Source organism: Rhamphochromis longiceps, linkage group LG16 (assembly GCF_057381845.1).
Source record: "Rhamphochromis longiceps isolate RC_006_pf linkage group LG16, R_longiceps_female_GT1.1, whole genome shotgun sequence".
In the NCBI taxonomy this organism is placed as follows: Eukaryota; Metazoa; Chordata; class Actinopteri; order Cichliformes; family Cichlidae; genus Rhamphochromis; species Rhamphochromis longiceps.
The window spans coordinates 36971133-36996292 of NC_140572.1; the positions used below are offsets into that span (position 1 = coordinate 36971133).

The window sequence follows — 25160 nt, forward strand, 5'->3', positions numbered from 1 at the left end:
CACCGTGCACGTCGGGTGGGTTGCCAGTTATCGGACCCGGAGCAACATCCCCCAAAAACCCGAAGAGGAGAGTCCTGGCCCCTAGCCCTGCCAGTGTAGCAGAAATGATGAGGATGATGCAGCAGCAGCAGCCGTTCTTCTCTGCGTGAGTAGCTTAATGTTGTTAGTGTGTAATTTACGTTGAGTAGGCTAACCACGTTATTACATTAATGCATGTAAGATGAACTAGCAAACATCATCATAGCTACATGCGGCTGTCTTCTTGTTTGATGGCAGATACTCCCTTCACCCTGCCAAAAAGGCTAAAATGACCAAAGAAAAAGTGGAAAACAGTTAAACATGAGAGGTTTTTGGACAAAGTTTGTGTTTTTTCCATTGATTAAGCACTGCTTCCAGCCAAGAGTGATACCATATATGCCACATAGCTGCAGAAAAGGCACACATTGTTATCTTTTTACAAAAAAAACCAGCTGAACATGAGAGGTTTTTGGACAAAGTTTGTGTTCTCCATTCTTTAAGCACCAGTTCGAGCACCGTTTAAGCACCGGCACAGTTTCAAAAGTACCGATTTGGCACCGGTATCGGATAAAACCTAAACGATACCCATCCCTACAAATGACAGACTGGTGGATAGGGTTGCCAACTCCCTGAAAAATAAATAAGGGACACCTCATGGCCAGGGCCGGGCAACCCAGTTGTCTTCACCCTTCCCAGTGTGGTAGCTCTTTTTTTTGTGTGTGAAATTATTTTTTAACCATTTGACTTGAATTTGATTTAAGCAGATGGATATTCTTTTTGATATGACCATATGGGAAACAAATGATCATTTAGCCATTTATTTTTAGCTCAAAATGACAACATTAACACAGTAAAACAGGTCTCTTTCTTAAACAGAAGCCTGTCATGCTTAACTTTTGAGAATATAAGTAAATCTTTCTTTAAAAGAACTCTGTCCTGCTTAACTTATTATATAAATTAATAGAAAGCAATAGAACGAAAAATATTCTTGTAACAGTGCACATATAGTGCATTTAGTACAATTGGCTTCAGCTGAGGTATTATTTCAGCTTTTCTAATGCTAATCAGCTGCTCCTGTTTGTAAACCCACTTGTTCCCATGATTATGCATCTTAACTCATCATATTCATCTATGTATTACTTTTATGTATTAGTCATCTATTTGTTGTAATCATCTATCCTTGCAGTTGTTTATTACACAAAATAAATTATATTATCACACTTCTGGCCACATAGCGCTGATATTCACTGCACATGCCCATATTAACCTTAACCAGAGGGTTTAAAAAAAACAAACCAGTGTTTACATACCATATCTGCTTCTGCCGTGGCCTGGTGGATAAAAAATTGGTTAAGGGTTCCCCGAGCTGTCACGCCCCTCATGTTCTTCATGTGCCCACCATTAGAAGCATGCCTATGGAAAAAGTGCGCCGGCACACAGTGCAGTGCACGCTATAGGTGTTATCGTGCATTTTCCCAGCCAGGTGTTTTCCTTTTCCCATTCCTCCCAGTACTTTTGCAGCCTTTTTTTTCTTTCTCTGAGGGGAACAAACATTGCTGCTCTAATGCTGGGCTTACACTGTGCGATTTTTGGTCCATTTTGAGCCGATTTTTGAGTCGTGCGACCGATTTGGTGATCGGCCCGTTTTTGGCCTTCATCGTGCATCGTTTAGTATACGTGGGGTAACGAGAAGCGGCTGTGTCACCACACCCGCTCACACTGCTCACGCGCAAACACGTAAACGTCGGTGAAAAAGACGGAGCAGCACGGCAGTGCAGCGTGTGATCTGGACACAAGCGATGGAGGCACAACTTGTAGAACTTTGGAAAGCTCATCCGAGCCTTTTCCATGTGGCATCACAAAATTATCATGACCACAACAACCGTGAAAATAGTTGGATTTACATTGCTGCTCAATCACAGCTGCCTGATCATGTTTTTCATTAGCAATTTAGCAAAGTTGATGGTGTTGGTGTGTGTGTGTGAGTGAAAGACAGAGAGAGCGACAGATTTTCTGTTACAAGCTTCATGTTATGGAGGCACAGTGTGAGCACTCAGGTCGCATCAGAGCATCGGGCGGTATAGTGTGAGACTCTGCATCGTGACCCACCAACTTCTAACCCCTGTGAGTCAATCGTGCAGTTTGAGCAGGAGCTGAATAACGTGACTGAAAAAATCGCACAGTGTCTGCCCAGCTTTAGGTGTACTGTCATCCGAGACTTGCACCGCAGTGTCGGCGTTTGTTTCCCTGTTGGCCATGCTTCTTGTTATGGTCATCTGTTGTCTTCCGGTATTTTCTCCGCAAGCGACCTTTCCTCGACCAATGAGATGAGCGGTAATCTGAATTGTCATACTCGAATTGTCATAAGTGTGCTGTCAGCTCATTGGTCACAAAGCAGGAGAGGGGCTGGGAATTATGTTTTCAAACAAAGCGTTAATTCCATTAACATTTATAGACTACTTTTGATTCTCACTGTATTACGGGACAAAGTGCGTCCCTTATTAGCTCAACACGGGACGTGTACTTTTGTTTCGAAATACGGGACGATTCCGTTTTTTAAGGGACGGTTGGCAACCCTACTGGTGGATGTTTTTAAATGATAAGAGACAGCTTAGCATTATTTAGCTGCGCATTTTCAGCCAGCTCGTCGAGTTCGACCTCATAAATGTATCTGTGCTAAGCTGCAAGTGATTCATGTCTTTAAATATAAACAAAAGTGATGCAGGCCTGAAGACGTTTGCTGCTCGCTGTATTTCTGCCCTTAGGGGAGATATTTGTTTAAACAGACTTTACCCTTGGCTACTATTTTAGCACTTCCACCTCAGTATATCAGATCTTCTTTGGTCACTGCTATGCACAAGTGCAGAGTTCATCATGCTTGCTGTGGCTCAGACCAGGTTGCTTCTTTTTTTGGTTTTGTTTGTGGCCTGATGAAACTGATGTGTAGCTTGAGGGTCAATGAACAATGTGTCATGCACACGGAAACAGGAAAGTAACACCGCTGATTGGCTTTCTTAGAAGATGTTTTTGTGAGATTCAAATTTAAGACACAATTCAAAGAGTCCAAAAAAAGCACTAGTGAGTAGTTGCTGGAGGTAGGCGCTGCTGCAGCGGGTGTTCGCAGCTTATTTGATCTCTTCCTCATATGACAACCTGAGAGTTCTTCAAATTGCTTTTCAAACAATCACTACAGTTGCTGTGAGGTCATGCGGCTCTTAGATGAACAGCAGTGTGAAGCAGGAGGCGTTTATGTTTCTGCAACCTGTGCTGTACAATTAAAGAATGATAAAATAATGTTCTGTGCAAAGTGCTTTTTTTAAAGTAGTTTTTATTTATGGAAACCGGGCTTATGTGTAAAAACATATTAGGATTTAATATATGTTAGAGGTGGGAATCACCAGACTTCCCACTATACGATATTACCTCAATACTTCACTCGAGATACAATTTTATTGTGATTTTCCATCTCACTATTGGAATAACATATATTTCACTTTTTTATACTGCAAATTATCTCCCCAAGTTAAGCTTTTTCGGCATCTGTTTTGTCCAATAAGATTTTATCCAATCTGCTGATTACAAAGATCTAATTATTACATTTCCAATCAGCAACTTCAATTCAATGTAATTACATTTTATTTATTTATACAGTGCCAAATTACAACAACAGTCGCCTCAAGGTGCTTTATATTGTAAGGTAGACCCTACAATAATACTGTACATACAGAGAAAAACCCAACAATCATGTGACCCTTTGGGGACAGTGGGAAGGAAAAACTCCCTTTTAATAGGAAGAAACCTCCGGCAGAACGGAGCTTCCTGTTTTATAGGCTCCATGTTAGTATAACAGAAAAGGAAGGACCAGTCAAAACAAATCGAGGACCATATTTCTAAACGAGGGGCTACCTCTGTAGCATGGACATGGTTTGGTTATGAAAAGTCTGACACGGACCAGAAAACTGTACAATGCAAATTATGCCGAAAACCGGTCCCCACTACAGACTCAAACACGACAAACCTCTTCTACCACCTACTCAAGAGTCGCGTAAAAAAGTACGGAGCGAGTTTACGGATGAAAAGCAAAATAGAGCCGTCAGGTGCTCAAAATGCACCTTAGACTTAAACGTTAAAACAAGCTTTTCCCCGCAGCACGCCGTGTAATAAATACTCACAAAGAAAATGGCGGCCGTTACAACTTGTATCTAAAACTGTAGTTTCACGGATCGGTCAAAACACTCGACTTCAGGTACACGGCGCTCAGCTGAAAACACTTCAAGTCGAGTTGCCCGAGATTCACAGAATTTACAGAAAATTTAAAATGTTTGTGATTTATATCGTTGTCTGGATGATAAATGTTTTATCAAAACATATCAATGTTTTTTTTTGTTTTTTTTTTTTTGTTTGGTTGGGTTTTTTTTTTTTTTTTTTTTTTTAGATGCAAAGTGCTGTTTGTTTTAGGAACTCCCGAGTGCTCAAACCTCATTTGTTAAATATGTATGGACCACTACGTATCCTTTCTTTACGTCCCAGTATGAACGCTAAGATACCTTGAAGAGTATGAATTCATTAAATACGTAAAAACAACCCTCCCGGCTGTGAACACAGTGAGAAACACCAGTGTGAAGAACAGTGACAGATTTGTGTGCACAGTCTTTCACTTTTATATTTGTGACTTTCTTGGAATCACTTAAAGCAGAGAGCTTTGCCTGTTAAAGGCAATATGTTAAACGTAGGGTGGATGGGGAAATAAGAAGCAAATCAGATGTAAAAAAAACAAGGAGCACTCGTGGCTGATGGACTTCACTGAGGGAAGTTTTGTTGTCCAGGTGAAAGCTGGGATTCATCCACCGTGCAGTGAAGACATTTTTATTCTCTATAGGTTTACGCTCATAAACATGTCTTAATTGTAGCTGTTTACTTCATCACATAATTATTATTGTTGTTATTGATCCATTTATGTAAGTTTTTATTTGCAGCTTTTAAGACATCATTTTCATGTTTTGAGGTGAAGAAAGGTTATAAAAAAATTGATGCTGTATTTAAATGCAATATGCAATCTTCTCATAGAGCAAGCAGAGCACTTTATTTCTCAAGGGCTCTTTAATGACACTGATTCAGACAACCAGGGTTTCATTAATTCTTTTCTAATCAGGGAGCAATGTGTGAAACACGTTATATTAACATTCTGATGCATTGACTGGCAGCCAGCCCGGTATAATTTGATCATCCTCTTCAGAATGAGTTTCTAGTTGGTGTGTGTGTGTGTGTCTGCATTACTCTGATATTATACCTTCCATTGTGCAGCACAGAGTAGTGTTATGGTGTGTGACCAAAGCCAATAGTGAGCACTGAGTATATATGCTAGAGCTGCTGGGGCTCATTTGCATATATATAATGTGAATGTGAAGATGGCAGTCTGGAGTCATTTTAAGACATAAAGGAATTATTTCTATTATTATTATTTAATCAAAAAGCTGGTAATTATGTAAGTAAAACAAATAAAAGGAGTTCTTTTATAGTTTTAAGTGTAGTACCTGTCCTTGAACACCAGGGGGGAATATGGTGCCACAGGGACTTTGAAATGCAAGGCAAAAATCCTGCACCAAATTAAGGCGGTATCAACATACCATGGTTAGAACAGATTGCAGTATGTCTTAGATTTTAATGCCTTTATTTGCCAGTAAGGCAAATATTCTTCTGTTTTTATTATCTGACTCTAATGACTCTTTTTTTTTTTTTTCCTCTTTCCCCACATCGTTCGTGTCCAGGCACATGCAAAGCCAGTTTTCCAGATGAGGATAAGCTGCATCATTTTCAGCTGGCAGTGTCTCCTGGTAAGAAAATAAGAAAGCCTGTTTTGATCCCGCTCTAAAAACTGCTTTGGTACACCCTCACAAAAAAAAAAGTTTGTTCTTATTCTAGTTATAAAAGTTTTTAAATCTCTGTTTCACTTAAATTTACTTCACCAGCACATTTAAAGATGAAGTGGTGTAGTAAAAGAAGCTCTGACGGGGACGTTGTTGGGTTCAGGTGATTTAGTGTAAAGGAGAGGAGACTGCAAGTGTTTGCAATTTGTTTCTCAATCTCTGTGTGTCCTAAAGTATTCCTATTGAAAGGCACTTAAGCATTCTCTGTACTTTCACATTACCGCAGCACTGTCCTCACTCCCCAAGGCAGTTGTGCTTAATCAGCATTGTTTCAAGCTCAGCGGGCTACCTGTCGAATATTGTACAAACCAAACATAGTGGTGTGGGGTTACCTAAGTCTCCGGAGGCTCTCATGCGTCCCACTTCCTGCTTCCTCTCCATCACACACAAACTTTCTTCCAGCCCAAACCCAGTTTCTCCTTATCATTCTCCTCATGTAGCAATCTGTCTTCATTTTCATCAGTAAACATGCCAATCCATAGACTGAGAGAAATCTCAGTCATGTTGGAGCAATAGAAGGAGAGAAGCAAAGAAACAGAGCGGTAATAAATATATTATTTAAATATTTGTAGAATATTTCATCTAGCTAATAATTTAAGGAAGATGTCTTATTATGTTTTCACATTTCCCAACAACTACTCATCCAGTCCACATCAAAGCTGGCGGGTGTACGGCTTGGGAGTGAGTGGACTGAGGTCATGTGCATGAAGGATGGTCTCGGTTTGGAAGTTGTTTTGGAGAGTTCATTTCTGATGGTTTTTGTGAGCAAGGCTTTGTCCACATTTGCAACTTTACAAATACACGGTAACACAAGTCTTTGCATGAGTGACTCCACTGCAGCATCTCAAAGAACTCTTTATAGAAATTAATCAGATGATTATAACATTAATGACCGCGAGACTGCATGTTGTTCCTTGTATTCATAAAAATGACACCTCAGTGCATCAAAACATGGCAACAATGGGTTCTGAGTCCACCAAGCATCTGTGCATCAAAGGTCTTACTCCTACCTGTATAGTTTTAGTAACATGGGGGGTTTAACCCTAAGTGTTAAGTTTGGTCTGGTTTTAGGATAAGTGTTATGCTAAATTAGTTTTTTCATATGACAAGGCTTTTTGTCTTTTTCATTCACCATTCGTACATTATTCCTTAGATAAAATACATTTATTGCAGCAATCACAGACTAATAGAATAAATTGGAGGGACAAATACATTTTGTATACGTTAAAAAAAAAAATATTGGTGCGATTTGGTCTAATCGAAAGCATTTGAATTGAGTTTGTTAGTAGCAGTTTTAAGCTTAAACATGACTTTAGAGAACTGTTATTTAACTTTAGGAACTCATCAATATTTAAACTTTTTTCTTTTTTTTACAATGGAATTAATTGTTTAGGTTTTTGTTTTTTTGTTTTTGTCGGGTCGGGCATTTAGAAATGAATTAATTTGAAAATTCTAAGCTGTCTCATCCTGTAATAAATGTGTGCCTTGTGTAATTGTGTGAAAGTGTAATTGTGTCTCGGTGATTCATCCACCTCTCCTCCACTGCAGTATGCACTGTAACGTTCAGGTTAACGTTCACAGAGGCCTTTGTAAGCAATATCTGCAGAGAAAAGCAAAGATCAGCAATTAGAGTAAAGCTTTGGTTTCGTGTTATTCTAAGAGGAGTTGATAAGGAGACTGAGTTCTCAGAAAAGGCTTGCTCAATTATTCAAAACCTTTGTCTCTTCTGGCGTGCACCACCTCGGCTCCACCCGCACCGCGTTCGGCTATCACATGCTCCCTTTTGCCATTTCTGTTTTCTGTCTTTGTTTAATCTTCCTTTTCCCTCCTCCTGTGCGGCTCCCTCAGCCGTCCTGCATTTCCTCAGTTGTAACCAATGTGGTGTTTAAGACAACAGCCCTGATCATTTGCTGGTCGTTTGTATTTCATCTGTGAGAACAAACAAAATATTGCCTCTCGTCAAAACACAAAATACTAATAGCCAAATCTAAAAGCATTTAAGCACAGGCACGATTACAGGAGTACATTTCTCTATAATGCATGTTAAAGGATGATACTATAATTTGTGTGAGTTTGGTTACTAAAAAAATAGCATCAAGCTTTTCAAATTAATAAATGAATAAATGGTGGATTTATAAAGAAGTGTCATGTTACAGGTGTGTTTCTGGCAAAGCTGTATGAATATTTGTCTTATTTCCATTGTTAGATTTTTCCTTTAAGAATGGCAGTGTAAAAAGCTGACGTTACCCATGAAGCATCTTTAATTTGTGCTTCAGGGAAGGTAATTGTAGTCGGGCCGGAAAATGAAAAATCAAATGCAAGAGGAACTTGCCTCCGGATGCAGGCTGTCTAATATCTCTTAGCAGCGTAAGGTAAAATCAGCTTGACTTGCTATGTAGAGCATTTTTAGCTCTAGGCTAAGCGATCCTTTGTTTTGCTTTTTTGCTTTTTTCCTCATGTTCTTTCATATTTTCTTCTCTTGTTCTCTATGTTTCTCATAGACCGTGGCACCGTTTACTCTGGAACAGTTTTCATGCTACAAGGGTTAAAACGTTGTTCTATAAAACTCACTGCTTTGGTTAGAAATGCATGAATACATTGTTCTGAAGGTAGCAGAGTGTGCTCAATCACTTTTTGTACCAAATGTGGAAAAAATATTCCTGAATCCTGTATTCATTTAAATGTTGGACTCAAAGGTTGTGCATCTTGGGCTCTGTGGTCTTCATTTTAAAGTCAACTCTCTGATTTGATCAACCTGTAAAGAAGGTAAAAATATATATATATCAGTCAAGTGTTTAGGCAATGACACAACATTTGTAGGTTTGACTCTGTGTACTGTCCCTCATAGATTTTGAATCTTAGTCATTTGGTTCAAATTGCACTGTTAAACATCATTGGAGCATTTATCTGAATATGAGCAGAAAGTGGAGCCCCTTGCACTCCAGAATTCATCCTTCTGTTTCTGAAAGTGCTCACGTCATCAGTAAACTCTAATCGCAGCCATACAGTGGGGCAAAAAAGTATTTAGTCAGCCACCGATTGTGCAAGTTCCCCCACTTAAAATGATGACAGAGGTCAGTAATTTGCACCAGAGGTACACTTCAACTGTGAGAGACAGAATGTGAAAAAAAAATCCATGAATTCACATGGTAGGATTTGTAAAGAATTTATTTGTAAATCAGGGTGGAAAATAAGTATTTGGTCACCTCAAACAAGGAAAATCTCTGGCTCTCACAGACCTGTAACGTCTTCTGTAAGAAGCTTTTCTGTCCCCCACTCGTTACCTGTATGAATGGCACCTGTTTGAACTCATCATCTGTATAAAAGACACCTGTCCACAGCCTCAAACAGTCAGACTCCAAACTCCGCCATGGCCAAGACCAAAGAGCTTTCGAAGGACACCAGGAAAAGTATTGTAGACCTGCACCAGACTGGGAAGAGTGAATCTACAATAGGCAAGCAGCTTGGTGTGAAAAAATCAACTGTGGGAGCAATCATCAGAAAATGGAAGACATACAAGACCACTGATAATCTCCCACGATCTGGGGCTCCACGCAAGATCTCATCCCGTGGGGTCAAAATGATCATGAGAACGGTGAGCAAAGATCCCAGAACCACACGGGGGGACCTGGTGAATGACCTGCAGAGAGCTGGGACCAAAGTAACAAAGGTCACCATCAGTAACACACTACAACGGCAGGGAATCAAATCCCGCAGTGCCAGACGTGTTCCGCTGCTGAAGCCAGTGCATGTCCAGGCCCGTCTGAAGTTTGCCAGAGAGCACATGGATGATACAGCAGAGGATTGGGAGAATGTCATGTGGTCAGATGAAACCAAAGTAGAACCTTTTGGTATAAACTCAACTCGTCGTGTTTGGAGGAAGAAGAATACTGAGTTGCATCCCAAGAACACCATACCTACTGTGAAGCATGGGGGTGGAAACATCATGCTATGGGGCTGTTTTTCTGCCAAGGGGACAGGACGACTGATCCGTGTTAAGGACAGAATGAATGGGGCCATGTATCGTGAGATTTTGAGCCAAAACCTCCTTCCATCAGTGAGAACTTTGAAGATGAAACGAGGCTGGGTCTTCCAACATGACAATGATCCAAAACACACCGCCCGGGCAACAAAGGAGTGGCTCCGTAAGAAGCATTTGAAAGTCCTGGAGTGGCCTAGCCAGTCTCCAGACCTCAACCCCATAGAAAATCTGTGGCGGGAGTTGAAAGTCCGTGTTGCTCGGCGACAGCCCCAAAACATCACTGCTCTCGAGAAGATCTGCATGGAGGAATGGGCCAAAATACCAGCTACTGTGTGTGCAAACCTGGTAAAGACCTATAGTAAACGTTTGACCTCTGTTATTGCCAACAAAGGTTATGTTACAAAGTATTGAGTTGTATTTTTGTTATTGACCAAATACTTATTTTCCACCCTGATTTACGAATAAATTCTTTACAAATCCTACCATGTGGATTCATGGATTTTTTTTTTTTTTTCACATTCTGTCTCTCACAGTTGAAGTGTACCTCTGGTGCAAATTACTGACCTCTGTCATCATTTTAGGTGGGGGAACTTGCACAATCGGTGGCTGACTAAATACTTTTTTGCCCCACTGTACATGCCTATACCATAACATTGATTCCACCATGTTTGATGTGATATGCTTCAGAGCGCTCTCCTTCTCCTTACATTTATCTCCCTGTCAATCTGGATAAGCCCTCATTGACTTGTCTAGGTTTCATGAAATATTTGCAATTTTCTTGACAGGTTAATTACTTTTTATTTTATTATATTTTGTTTTTATTGACAACTCTTTTGACTGTTTATTGAGTTGCAGTGAAAACATCCCAAATGCAACACCCACAACTCCACAGCTGGCTTAACTTGTCATAAAATAACGAGGTAGCTGCCCTCACCTGATTGTGAAACTGCTCGTCATAGACTTGTCCAATTACTTTTGAGCCCCTGACAACAGGGAACTATGTACAAAAATGGCTCTTATTTCTAAACAGCTAATACAATACTTTTGTTAAGCCCCTGGATGTTTGACTTCAATCACATCTTGATTGTTTGTTTTAAAAGCCATCTGGCATGACTGGTTGGAGGCTGATGGGGAAAGAGAAAAGAAAGGAAAAGCGTAGAGACCAAGGACAAGATAAAAGTGTGTGTGAGAGAGGAGATGAAAGTTGATGACATGCAGTGGTGGCACAAACTAAGCTGGCAATTTGACTCAGAGGGCTTTTGAAAATATTACTTTTATATATTTAAACGTGTTAAATGGTGTGATTTTTAACAAAGAAAAAAATTAAAAAGGAAAAAAGGAACTCTTGTTGGCGTTTTATTCACAAAAGGCCTGATTCACTTTGCTCACCCATGGTGAGGAAATGCTGCTGCACTGATACTAATAACTTATCAGGCAAAATCCTGTAGTGGGAATGTTTTAATGAATAGAGCTTTGTGAGTCCTCTGAAAAGGAGATTATTTGTAAAGATCTAACCTTCATCTGTAATTAGTTTTAAATCATCTAAATCAGCAGGGCAAAACATCAGAAAATCACCTTTCAGATAAAGTCCTTGACAGTCACATATAATAGATCTGTAGGTCATTCTGGGAATTAAGCTGTATTACTATTCACTGTTCTTTCTCATATTTTTAGTAAACAATTACTTGTAAAAACATTTTTTGAGCAGCTCAAATCATCTCATACATATCACACAAAGTAAACGACACAAAACCAAATTAAGAACACATGAATACTCATCAAAGGAAACATAGCTGGTGCTGGATTGGCTTCCCAGATCTAATTGAAACAAGGCAGGTGGTAGACAACACATTAGTTAGGTCTGTTGTTATTTAGTTGGAATGTCTGTGTACTTTTGTTTCTTTTCCCATGAAACACTCTGTGCTGTGACCCCGTGCTCTTAGACCCCTCAGTCTCTGAGGAATGGGGACACCAGCAACACGACGGGGTGAACGCATTCTCACATGTCACTGTTATTATTATTATTAGAACTACAATGATGAGAGAAAATTGATGTACCAATCGCCTTGTCTTTGTGCTGCATGGAAGCATAATTACAGTATTGTAATGCCCATTGTTGCTGCGTACAAAGTGTATGCGCAAGCCTGGAAGTGTGACTAAAGTTTGAATAAAGTAAAAGGGCCCAATCTTGATACAAAGTCAATTTTAAACATTTATTATGCTTTTCTAATTCGTTGCTAACTTCACTCACTTTTTGTTGCAGCCACGTCTTCAGATTTAGCCTCAGAATCACCACAGTTGGGTTTTTGTGTTTTCTGTTCTGTGATTTTTGGTTGTTAAGATGCTTGCCAGTGTTTGTTCCTTCCTGCTGTGAAGTTATTAGACTGATAAACACGGAGAACAAAAGTCCCAGCTAAGAGAACAGTGAGAGGTGCTGTAGAGTAAACAACTGTTGTTTTTTTCCTGCTGAGACATGACCATAAGGAAGCTACAGCAGCTGCATAGTCATCAGAAGTTCAGTGATGTCCAGCTTGTGCACAGCTTTAAGTGGCGCCAGAACCATCTATAGTTTGGTGTCGCAAAGTGTCGCTCTGCTTTTCAGCATATTTTGAGTCATAGTCTCGTTCTTCGTATTACTATATTTATTTTATTTTATTTTTTTTTACCGTCAGGTTTTCAACATTTAGATGATCCGTGTTTATGTCCTGTTTAAAATGCCTGTCAGTAAAACGGTAATTATCTGTAAACACAGACATGCACTGCAGAGATCACTTTTCCACACGCCGCCTTCCTAGGGGGAAAATCACAAATACAATAATTCGTCCGGGTAGGGCAATAAATTTTATGCTGCAATCAGCGAGTCAGAGGCTGTTGATCCCAATAAGGGTTGAATATTTGTATTGAGTAGGATACTCGGTGTGAAGGGCAAAGCAGACCGACCATGATGAAGGGCTGAGCTTTGTATCCCTTATTTAAATGTTAAGCTGTTTCTTGATGTAGGAAGAAAGCAATCTTCTCAGTGCCCTAAACAGGCAATAAGCAATATACATAATTATGTTAAATCATGTGATAATCATGGTTTACAGAAATTTGGAGTTCAGCTGTGAGATTATTTGTTTTAGTGTTCATGAGAAGTGTTTAGTCACAACAAATACTGATTGTTCCTGTGTACTGGAGACAGTCATGAATTATTTATGACCTCTGACTGCAGCTGTTAGAAAAAAAAAATACTGACTGTCATATTCTTACTCCTCTTGTTTTTATGGGAGGCTGTGTGTAAAAAAAAAAAAAAAAAAAAAAAAAAAAAAAAAAAAATCTTTTTGTTACTTTGCCTTGTTGGTTTTGATTCCTTAGCTTTTTCTTTCTTTACTCCTTCTTGCTAATGTTGAAGCTGCGTTTCTCTATGTCAGTTTCTCTGTTTGTGTCTTTTACCTTTTAAAATACAGAGGAGGTTGTTTGCCGTCTAATTAAATCGCACCGCATTGTTGCATTGAATAGAATTTAACAATGTAATAATGTTTGAATAGAAACAAGTGATAAAAACTCTGTAAATAAAGCCAGACATGTTGACTATACTGAGCCAAGACTGATTTTTAGGAAGTATATTTCAGATCTCTCTTTGTTAGAATTGCATTGGGAAGGAAACTTATTGCTGATTACGTTTCTGGAACATCCCTAATTGTATTACAGTGGAGCTGATCCACAATATCAGAAAATCTTGAGTACACACACACACGCACACGCACACACACGGATCATTTAATGGTCAGTTACCAAGGGTTTTTTTCCATCCCTTGTCTCTCTTACCTTAATTTCAGCAGGTTGTCAGGAGTGACAAGTCCACCTTTGTGACAGGCTCAGTAGCCATTTCTTTTTTCTTTTTTTTCCCTTTTGTCTTTTTCCTTTTTCTTTTTTTTAAATTTTTTTTTTATAACTTTGAATCTGACCCATGTCTCCATTTTTTTTTTTTTTTTTTTTTTTTTTTTTTTTTTTTTTTTTTTTTTTTCTCTCCTGTGATCCGTGATGGTACCATATTTAGTGCCTATCCTTTTCAAAGCATCTGGCCCCATAAGGTGAGAGCAGAAATGTAAATGTCATCCGGCTAATTAAAGACCCTTTAAACAGACCCTATGTCTGAACAAGCCTTTAATGAGCTTTGAAGGCTACATGAGGATGTGAGAGTGTGTGGAAAACTGGACCAAAAACTTTCCCCACCGTAGACCTCCCTGCATGTAGCTCAACTATATTTCACAGTAATTGGTCTTCCAAGAAGAAAAATCAGAATCAGAATCAGAATACTTTATTGATCCCTGGGGGAAATTATTATTTGTTACAGTGCTCCATTTTAAACCAACATTAAGACAAGACAGACAATACGCTAACTAAGAATAGTACAATATATACATATACATATACATACATACATACATACATACATACATACATACATACATACATACATAAGTCACTTATAAATAAATATTTGGAAAAGAAACATGTGTAGCTGTAGCAGCAAACAGTGTGTTAAGTGGATGCGTTGTACAGGGAGATGGCCACAGGCAGGAATGATTTCCTGTGTCGTTCAGTGGTGCTTTTCGGTAATCTCAGTCTCTCACTGAACGAGCTCCTGTGACTGACCAACATGTCATGGAGTGGGTGGGAGGTGTTATCCAACATTGTCTTTATCTTGGACAGCATCCGCCTCTCCGACACCACCTTGAGGGAGTCCAGCTCCATCCCCACAACATTGCTGGCCTTACGGATCAGTTTATTAAGTCTGTTGGCATCTGCGACCCTCAGCCTGCTCCCCCAGCATGCAACAGCATAGAGGATCGCACTGGCCACAACAGACTCATAGAAAATCCTCAGCATTTTCTGGCAGATGTTGAAGGACCTCAGTCGCCTCAAAAAATAGAGACGACTCTGGCCCTTCCTGTAAAGTGCTGTGGTGTTTTTAGCCCAGTCCAGTTTATTGTCAATGTGTACTCCAAGGTATTTATAGTCCTCCACAATGTCAACACTGACCCCCTGGATTGAAACAGGGGTCAAGTGTTTCCTGGTCTTCCTGAAGTCCACGATCAGTTCCTTGGTCTTTGCCACGTTGAGCTGCAGATGATTCTGCTCACACCACGTGACAAAGGAGTCGACCACAGCCCGGTACTCTGTCTCATCATCCCTGCTGATGCATCCAACCACCGCAGAGTCATCAGAAAACTTCTGAAGATGGCAGGTCTCTGTGCAGTGGCTGAAGTCTGTGGTGTAGAGGGTGAAGAGGAAGGGGGAGAGGACAGTCCCCTGTGGTGCCCCTGTGTTGCTAATCACCTTGTCAGACACACACTGTGGGAGACGTACATATTGTGGTCTTCCTGTCAGGTAATCAACAATCCAGGACACCAGAGAAGCATCCACCTGCATCGCTGCTAACTTATCACCCAGGAGGGTTGGCCTGATGGTGTTGAAAGCACTGGAAAAGTCAAAAAACATGACCCTCACAGTGCTCGCCGGCTGGTCCAGATGGGTGTAGACACGATTGAGCAGGTAGATGATGGCGTCCTCTGTTCCGAGACGAGGCTGATAAGCGAACTGAAGGGGATCCAGATGTGGTCTTACTATGGGTCGCAGCTGGTCCAGGATGAGCCTTTCCAGGGTCTTCATGATGTGGGAGGTCAGTGCCACGGGCCTGTAATCCTGGGGGCCACTGGGACGAGGCGTCTTTGGTACAGGGACGAGGCATGATGTCTTCCACATCACCGGGACCCTCTGCAGACTCAGACTCAGCATAAACAGTTTATGAAAGACTCCACACAGCTGGGGGGCACAGGCCTTGAGGACAAGGGGACTCACTCCGTCTGGTCCAGCAGACTTGCCTGAGTGAAGTCTCCTCATTTGCATCTCAACCTGGTATTGAGTGAAGGTGATGGGTGGGGGAGGGGTGTCAGGAATCTCATAGGAGGCAACATGTGAAGAGAGAGGCTGGCACAGTGGTGTGGCTCTGGATTCCAGGCTGACTGCAGGTGAGGTTGTGGGGGTGGGAGCAGACACTGTGGTGTCGAATCTATTGAAAAACAGATTCAACTCGTCGGCTCTATTCTCACCTCCCTCAGCTCCCCTGCTGTTGGTTGGCCTGAATCCAGTGATGGTCTTCATGCCCCTCCACACCTCTCTCATGCTGTTCTGCTGGAGTTTCCACTCCAGCTTCCTCCTGTAATTGTCCTTAGCCTCTCTGATCTTGTCCTTTAGTAACACCTGGACCTTCCTCACCTCCTCTTTGTTGCCCCCTCTGAAAGCCCACATATGGGGAAGAAGAGCAGTGGAGTGAAAGATTGGGGGTGAAAGAGCCAAACTAAAGCAAAAGTGGACCTGGAATGTTAAACGCAGTGTGATTGCAGTCCAGGGGGGCGTGGAGGCATTCATGTGTTTCCACTGCTAAAGCTGGCATGCCCAGTATGAGGATGACCTAAGCGACTTTGAACGAGGGTTCATTGTAAGGGCATGGTTGAAATGAGCTTCAGTCATAAAAACTACTCGGCTGGATAGTTTTTCCATTAGCAGCTGTGACCGCAGAGGCCTCTGTATTTAGATTTACAGGAAGGATGTCAGTAAATGTGAACCAACTCCTATTTTTTTTGATGACCGTACCTAATTGATGTCAGAAATTGTGGTTTGGCACTGTGATCACATGTACACTGTGTCTGTGTGATGTGTTGAGGTCAGTGCAGTACGCTTCAGCAAAACTAGCCATCAAGAGTTAAATAGAGAAGGATATTTAATAAGGCTGCAATGCATAAACGTCTCATTACAAAGACAAATGCACATGTAAGAGTTTACTCCTCAGTGGAGATGTGGGGAAAGGAGATGTGGTCAGATACGTCATCCTTCACTGTGGTCCAGCATGTTTGGCCCCTACAGTGACGGGATGCTGATGGTATTTTGCTGCCATGTTTTAGTTTCCACTTGTCTCTTCAGAAAGAAGAGGTCACAGCAAATCGATACACAGTTGCCCTGGGTGATCACCTTTATCCTATGATGAAACATTTCCATCAATGATAACTGTCCTTTTTAAATCTTTTTTTATCACAAAGATGGTTCTCCCATCTCCAGGGCATCAGGGGTCAGGCAGTGGTTTGATGATAATGGCATGGATTGTTTGCTATATCTTCATGTTTCAAATCTGCCAGTTAAAGGTTAATGAGATTTTAGGCTGGTGTGTCAGGCAGAATTCTTAAGATCATCAAAACACCAAAGAAAGGATGTATTTTTGGAAGAATGGTTTTCTGTTAGCTCCAACCATTTAATGCAACTGTTTAATGCAAACATTGTCATGTTAAGTGTGGGCCTGTGAGAGAGAGAGAATCAAAATTATATCTCACCATTTCAAGGAAACTTGTGATAATAATATTTCTAATGGTCTAGGAGAAAAATACTGAGGGATTTATTAGTGATGGCAGTGTTATCCCTGGGAATTTGAAGTAAAATTATAAAATAATCGCTTAACAATACCTTACGTATCTTAACCTTAGTCTCTGCAAGAGCTGCTGCACAATATTCTCACATATTGAAATTGACCCAAAATACAACAGGAAAAAAATATTTTTCAATCTTTTTAAACAGGTACTGAAAGCCCTCTTCTTTTTGTTTTTCTATCAGGATTCTCTGTCTGTCTGCTTTCCCTGGCATATGGTGCGCTGCTAGTGATGCTCGGTGGGGTCTTTTGTTTATGTTTGGGTTGCGCATCGCCAGCTGTTAGCATCTTGTTCTCGCATTCCTTCATAACCTGGTTCACTGACGCCACAAAATGTCACATAAAACTGACACTCTTATTATCGTGGACAGTGTGATGTGGCACAGCTCTTGTCACGTGTTTGCTAAAGTTCTTGTTTTCAAGGTCATTTTTACTGAAGTCTTTCTGAATTCAAATACTTCTATTGTTGTTTTATTTTTAAGTCCTGATCACCAACACTGAATGAATGTGATCTCTTACCAAGAATCAGTATTCATGTAGATGACTGAAAATCTCCTTTCTTGTCATCCTCTTTCCAGATGAGGGTTACTACCAAAGTGGAAGGTTTCAATTTGAAATAGATGTCCCTGAAGCCTATAACATGGTGGTGAGTAGTCAAGTTTCTCTCCTGTGGGCTGGTTTGAAAAGCACATTTCTGTGCCCGTGGGTGTCTCTGTGTTAGCCTGCTCACCTCTTCCTTTTGTTTGTTCTTTCACTCATTCTTTTCCTACCAAGCATTTATTCTGATACTCTTCTGTGTAAGTGTATTTATTCTGTGTTGTTTTTCTCCCTTTGCTCTACATTTTTTCACACAATCATTATTTGCTCCACACAAGTATATGCAGCACTTCATAATAGCTTCACAAATCCTTCTGCATAAAAAAGCAATCATTTTAGATCATTTAGATCTTAATGTAAGGAATGTAGTAATAATAATAATAATGCATTTTATTTATAGGCGCCTTTAAAGACCCTCAAGGTCACCTTACATTAGTGCAACAAAATAAAAACACGAGGTAAATGAAAAATAAAAAATGTATGAAAATATAAAAGCTCAACAAGGTAAAAAGAGAATAAGACGGAATCATCATGAAGGGTATGCAATTTTGAATGGATGGGTTTTAAGACGTGATTTAAAAGTAGAGAGTTTGTAGTCTGGGGGTCTGGTGGATGTGCATTCCAACGTCTCAGGGCAGAATAACTAAAGGCTCTGACTCCCATGGTAGTCAGGTAAACAGGTGGAACAGATGGAAGGGAAGCTAAAGAAGAGCGGAGTGTACGAAGTGGTGAGTGCGTATGGAGAAGATCAGATAAATATGGAGGAGCGAGGTTATGAAGCGCTTTGAAAGTAAGAAACAGGATCTTGAAATCGACACGGAGGTGAATTGGAAGCCAATGGAGTTGTTTAAGTCTAATTCTGAAAATAATACATGCAGCTGTATTTTGAACTAACTGCAGTTTAAGGAGAGATTTATGAGGTAGACCATAGAGAAGTACAGTAATCTAAACAAAATGTGACGAGCATTGGCAAGTATGGCAGTACTGTTTGGAGTGAGTGAAGGTCGAAGGCGGTTAATAATACGAAGATGAAAATAAGTTTTGATTTGGTTCCTGTTAGAATAAATTCTGGGAGCTTTTTGCCATTAAGTTTAAGAAAATTGTGAGTAAACCAAATCGAGATTTCTCTTAAACAATCAGAAATGGATGTGGGTGGGAGAGTAGCTGTGGGTGTGGAAGATAAGTAGAGCTGGGTAGGGCTGCCACAAACAATTATTTTGATCGTCGACTAGTCACCGATTATTTTTGCGATTAGTCGACTAATCAGATCATGCATCCATTGGACATAAAACATACAGCTTATTGCACCAGCAGCATCTGCTCTTATATAACTATCATTAGCTTACAGCTTTAAGTGTTTAAGGTCTGTGCTAACTAAAAATAAAGACAAGATGATAGTTTATTAAATTTTAATGACATTTGCAGATTGTTTCGTTGGAGTTTAATAAACTCAGCCGTCTGCTCCTTGCTAACTAAAATATAACAGGACACTGGAGTAAATTCTCGAGTATCTCACACTTCTGATAATCAGTTGTCTGCTTGACGTTTATTCAGCTGTGTAAAAACTATAACTTTAATCTCAGCCAAACAGATTTACTCAGGAACAAATAAAATACTAAAAAAAAAGCCAAACAATAACATTTTTCAGTTATCTAAGTGATTTTAATAATTGACATTATCATGACTAGTCGACTAATCGTGGCAGCCCTAGAGCTGGGTGTCGTCTGCATAGCAGTGAAATTGGATGTTATATTTCTTGAAAATATTACCTAAGGGTAGGAGATGGATAGTAAAGGGTAAAGGACCCAGGACAGAGCCCTGGGGTACACCAGAGTTAACTGGAGTAGATGGGGATCTGTGAGTGAGTAATTGAACAAACTGTGAACGGAAACAGAGATATGAGGTAAACTAGGCGACTGTTAAGATGCAAAACTGGTTTTTTTTTGGTTTTTTTTTTTTAAATGCCTACATTTATTACTGGCTTGACTCCAGCAGTTAAACTGAACTATCTTTACAAATGATATGATGCACTAAATTAATAATTGCTGTATCTTAGTAAGGTTAGCTGTGAGTCTGTGCTCGCAGGTTGTAAATATGGCTTTCTCCTCATGGTAGAGCCAGAATAAAGTCGGGGGTTAGAGACGGAATTAATGAACACATAAATACACTCATACATGCTGTTTATGGAGCAAATTACAATTCTCAAATAAAATCTTTATACATCAGTAGTATAAATTTCAAAACTTCTACGTTGCTCATTCTTGAGTTATCATGTTGACAAACTTGCATGTCCGCATCGCCCGCTCGGCAAGCTGACTATAATACTCTGTCAGCCTTTTACGGCTGAGGGCTAAACACCTGTTAATCATGGGGGAAAAAAAGCTTTTAATTTTGACATGTATCTCTGACCTGAAGCGAGGCTTTCTTATGAGCTGTGTAGCTGTAAAATCTTGCTCATGGACAGATCCTTCCTGAATAATCACCAAGAAAAATAATTTCCATGAACAGTTAATCAGATCGACTTTACGACTCAAAATGTCAGCTGTTAGGGGAATAATAAGTGGGTTTATTCATTATCAGACTGACACTCACGTCTTTTTAAAAACAAATTCTTTCTAATCTGAACTGATACAAATGTTCACCTTGCTGTTGAACAAGAAGTTCTTGATTATAGGTTTTTAAATGTAAAAAATAATCTGCTAATTTCAAATGGCCTAAAATGTTACATTAGTTGATCTATTGATAAACTTTAACTGAAACACAATCATAATTAATGGTCAGTCATTAAAGGACAGTCAGTTGCACTGTGCTTTTCTAGTCTTACTGACCAGTTAAACAGTATTACAACACAAGCAAAGAGAAGCATTTTCAATAACTGTTAGATTTGTTCCAGAAATACCCCCTCACTTTACTGTAATCCAGTTCCTGTTAGATGTGAAGTATCAATACTTGTTTATGTTTAATAGCTTTGTCGTCTCCAAATGCAATAGTTGGTTGTCACATGTAGGTACTCAAAATGTCAAGATGGGATTGACATCAGTGTAAGACTTAACTTCATGATATAGAAACAAGTAATTTGAGAAATTAAATCCATATAATTTAATTCTCATCAGAACCACATCACATAGCTGCTGGTATAAAGTTTTGTAGATATCAGGACATCAGAATGACTCTACAAAGACATAATTATAATTATCACTCAAGTCACTCCGACTTATCGGGGTGAAGTGAACAGTGTGTGTCATGCAACAGCGTTTCTTCATTTTCAAGTATTTATGAGTGCAATCTCTTTGTAATAAGCTGTTAGTCATAAAAAGTGCGATAAGAAATATTTCTTTTTTGGCTGTACTTGAAAATAGGGTGTTGTGACTTGCTGGGGGCTACTGTATATTACTCTTTTTTTCATAACAAAATGGCTCCAGACAAATAGCATTATAGGAAAAAGAAAGTAGCCATCAAGTCCAGAATGGGGAAGCTTAAAGCCGTTTAAAAAATCTGATTAGCAAAAAGTTTGTTTTTGTTTTGGACAGAAATAGAATCAACAGCAACATATTATTATTATTATTATTATTATTATTATTATTAACAACAACAACAACAAGTTTAAAAATAAGAACAACTGTGCAGGAGAGGTTAGGAAGACCATAAGGTTTTATAAGGCCACCTCCCCTATAACATTAACAGGTTAGCAGGAGAAACAGATAAGTGACATACAATAATTTACTAATATAATAAATATTCACATCATATACTATTAGAAATTAACATTGGTTTTTATTGTTTTTTGAAAGATTAAAATGCAGTTATCGACTGAAGAGCTGGTGGTGGCTTGTTCTCATATGAAGGTCCTCTGTATTTAAATCTATTTTGCCCAGTTAACGTTGTTCATAAGGGTAAACAAAAACCACCACAATGTCTTGTTGAATAAGTACGTGCATCTGAAGTTGAAAAGTAGACGATAGTGTCACAGGAAATTAGATTTATCTATGTTTTTTCTCATCATGCTGCAGTAGCGGGAGCTCTAAGCTAGAAACCTTCCTTACTGTCTTCTTTGGTTTTACTTACTTAATTCAAACACCATCTTTGAAACCACTCCTGTAAAGCTACAATAAAATTCTAATTACATGATTTTACTGTTTTTACAGTGGCCTATGTCACATTTGCTAACAAAGAAAAGAGGTCAGAAAAGTCAATAATGCTTTACTAGAAACAGCAGGATACGAGGCACGTGCACCAAAGGCTCAGACGCATCCTCGTTGCCCAGAAATGATGACTAGACCATTTTTGGACACTCTGCTGGGTTTTGTGTGCTCTGCTTTTTAACTGCTGTTTGCACAACACGATTCAAAAAAGAAACAATACTCATTTAACATGATTCCTCTGTTTTTATTTTCTGGTTGAGGGTTTTCTTTCTTGGACATTTCTCTGTGTCTGAGTCTTGTCTGTCATCTAATGAAATTTAGTCTGATTAATTAAGTTGGTTTAGAGCGTGTATGAAGTGATGCTCAGGTAACTTGGGAGACTAATAGGAAGTAGAAATGGACTGCTTTTAAAACATCACATAATGTTAAAATAATCAGATAACTTAAATGTGTCTCTTCCTAAATTGTTGGTTTGTTGGTTTCCAGCCTCCTAAAGTGAGATGTCTGACCAGAATATGGCATCCCAATATCACGGAGAATGGAGAAATCTGTTTGAGGTAAATTGTGTGTACCCTTCCCCAATATTACTTCTTCCTAGCGCGTGACATTTTATCTCATATTGTCATTTTCTATTTAGCCTAGAAATTGATAGAAAACCAAAACTGAAAAATAATTTCTCTGAGCCCTCATTCTTTGAGAATCCTCGACAATGCATGCAAATGCAAAAAAAAATTAGTAGTCTACAGTAAAAAAAAAAAACATTGTGCATTAAAAAGCTCACACAAAGCATCTTACATAAAGCGCAAGCGTTTACAGTATTGCAGATACTCTAGCTGTGTATCTCTTTTTTCTTCTGCAGCTTATTGCGGGAGCACTCTATTGATGGCACAGGCTGGGCCCCCACTAGAACATTAAAGGTAAAGTGTAACTTTTTCTTCAGTAGAATTTCCTTTTCTTTGTTTTTGCTGTGTAATTGAACTTTGGGGTCATCATCAGTGTTTTATCTGTGGGCTAGGGGTTCAATTCAAGTCCCGTTACAAAGATGTGGCTCAAAGGTGTGATGAAAGGTGCAGTTTGCTGATGTCGGCAGTCTTACTAGAATTGGACTCTATGATGAAAAAAAGTTTGGACCCTTCTAATTGCTACATCATAATATTTATGAATCTCTCCTTAGCTTTTGATACCATTGCAATGTACCCAAAACTCAACAAACTATCTGGATAACAGGTCAATTTTCTCCGTCAGAGACCAACATGTGGTGGTCATAGTCTGCCAAGCGTGTTTGAAACCCAAAGCTTTTGTTTTGCTCTGTTCCTGCTATGAAGCGCACAGATATCTTAATTTATATGTGAATCAAAATTAAACTTAATGCTATTATTTTTTTCAAGACTATTTCAACTAACTATATAACTTATATCGTGCTGAACCCTTGGAGGGAAATATTGATGCAATGCTAATTTTTAAGAAATGTGGACACTGTAACATGTAAATTAAAGCAAAATACAGTGATTTGCAAATCTCATAAAACCCATATTTTACTCGCAGTGAAATGTAGAAAACATCAGATGTTTAAACTGAAATAATGTCCCATTTTCAGAAAAAAATAAAGTCATTTTGAACTCTATGGGAGAATCGTGCGTCAAACATTAGGACGGACCCAGCATGTCTTTTTTTATTTAACAGTCTGTAAACATCTGGGAACTGAGGAGGGGCGCTGCTAGACTTTGGGGAGAAGGAGGTTGACGCAGTCTCGTCTGAGCGAGGATTCTTGCTGCTCAGCCGTCCCTGGTCGTCCTTGTCCAATTTTATTTTTTTCATTTCATGACGAGCTAAATGTTTTTAAAAGGTAAAATGTCTGGAATGTAAGTTGGCCAGTTCATCGCCCAGACTCTTCTGTGAAGCCATGTTGTTGTAATAGATGTAATGCGCAGTTCTGCTTCCTCTTGCTGATTATCCTGAGTATGAATATGTAAGGTTTTGCTTAGATAAATGGGAGCATATGTTCCTCTAAAACCCATGTCACCCTATATCATCAAAGATCAAGAGTTTTGAACTGCAAGCCAGATGCCGTCAATTAATTTCAAGTCGCTTGACCACAGAACAGTTTTCCACTTTTCTTCAGTTCATTTTAAAAAGCCTTGTCCCAGAGAACATGGTAGTGTTTCTGGATCACGTTCACACATGGCTCCTTCTTTGTATCATAGAGCTTTAACCTGCATTTGTGGATTGCACGGTAAACTGTGTCCTGGACGTGTTCCTGAGCCCAGGCAGTAATTTCCATGACAGAATCAAGCCTGTTTTTAATGCAGTGCTGCCTGAGGGCCTGAAGACCACGTGTTTGCACGCAGATATTTCTTTTGAAGGCGTTACGTACTGCAGATAATAAGATATTCAAAGTCATCACAAATTTAAGTGGAGCATCGTTATTCTGAAATTGTTCTTCTATTTGTAGACACTGTGTTTTTACAGACTTGCAGACTGGTGAACCTCTGCCCATCTTTTCATAAACATGTTTTCTGTGCTCTATTGGGAGTAAAATATGGGTTCATGAGTTTTGCAAGTGATTGTTTTCTGTTTTTATTTACTTTACACAGGAGTTGGGGTTGTACATGATTTCAAACACAAAAGACACGAGCATCACACTCCTTGACACACAGTGTCTTTCACTTTCTTAAACTAACAAAGAGGCAGAAAAAATACAGCTCAGAGCTTTGGCATTCTCTAAGGACACAATAAAGTGTTGCAGGGCCGTGGAAGATAAACTCCACAATAAAAAAGCTTTTCAGCTGCATGTAAAAGAAAGCCTTGACTTTTCATGCTTCACCCTTCACTCAATTTAGATTTTTTTTTTTTTTAATCTCTTAAGAAAGAGTTACTGAAGACTCGAGCAAGGACGTCCTCCTCTAGCCCAATTCAAGATTGTCTGAAATAATGTCTGATAGAAACTATGGACTGAAACATAATGTAGTTGTACTTTCTACGTTAAATAAGATTTCTCTGCAGAGATTCAAGAGTATATAAAAATTGCTGTC

The 25160-nt window shown here is 39.4% G+C and overlaps 1 protein-coding gene across 1 annotated transcript in view; it reads left to right on the plus strand.

Annotated features, from left to right (window-relative positions):
- Window positions 1-25160, plus strand: part of ube2f (ubiquitin-conjugating enzyme E2F (putative)) — a 57917-nt gene that overhangs the window by 6483 nt on the left and 26274 nt on the right. Inside the window, exons 4-7 of the mRNA XM_085383872.1 lie at window positions 5787-5852; window positions 17968-18035; window positions 22615-22685; window positions 22988-23045. Coding sequence (XP_085239998.1) covers window positions 5787-5852; window positions 17968-18035; window positions 22615-22685; window positions 22988-23045 — 263 coding nt within the window. The remainder of the gene's footprint in view (window positions 1-5786; window positions 5853-17967; window positions 18036-22614; window positions 22686-22987; window positions 23046-25160) is intronic.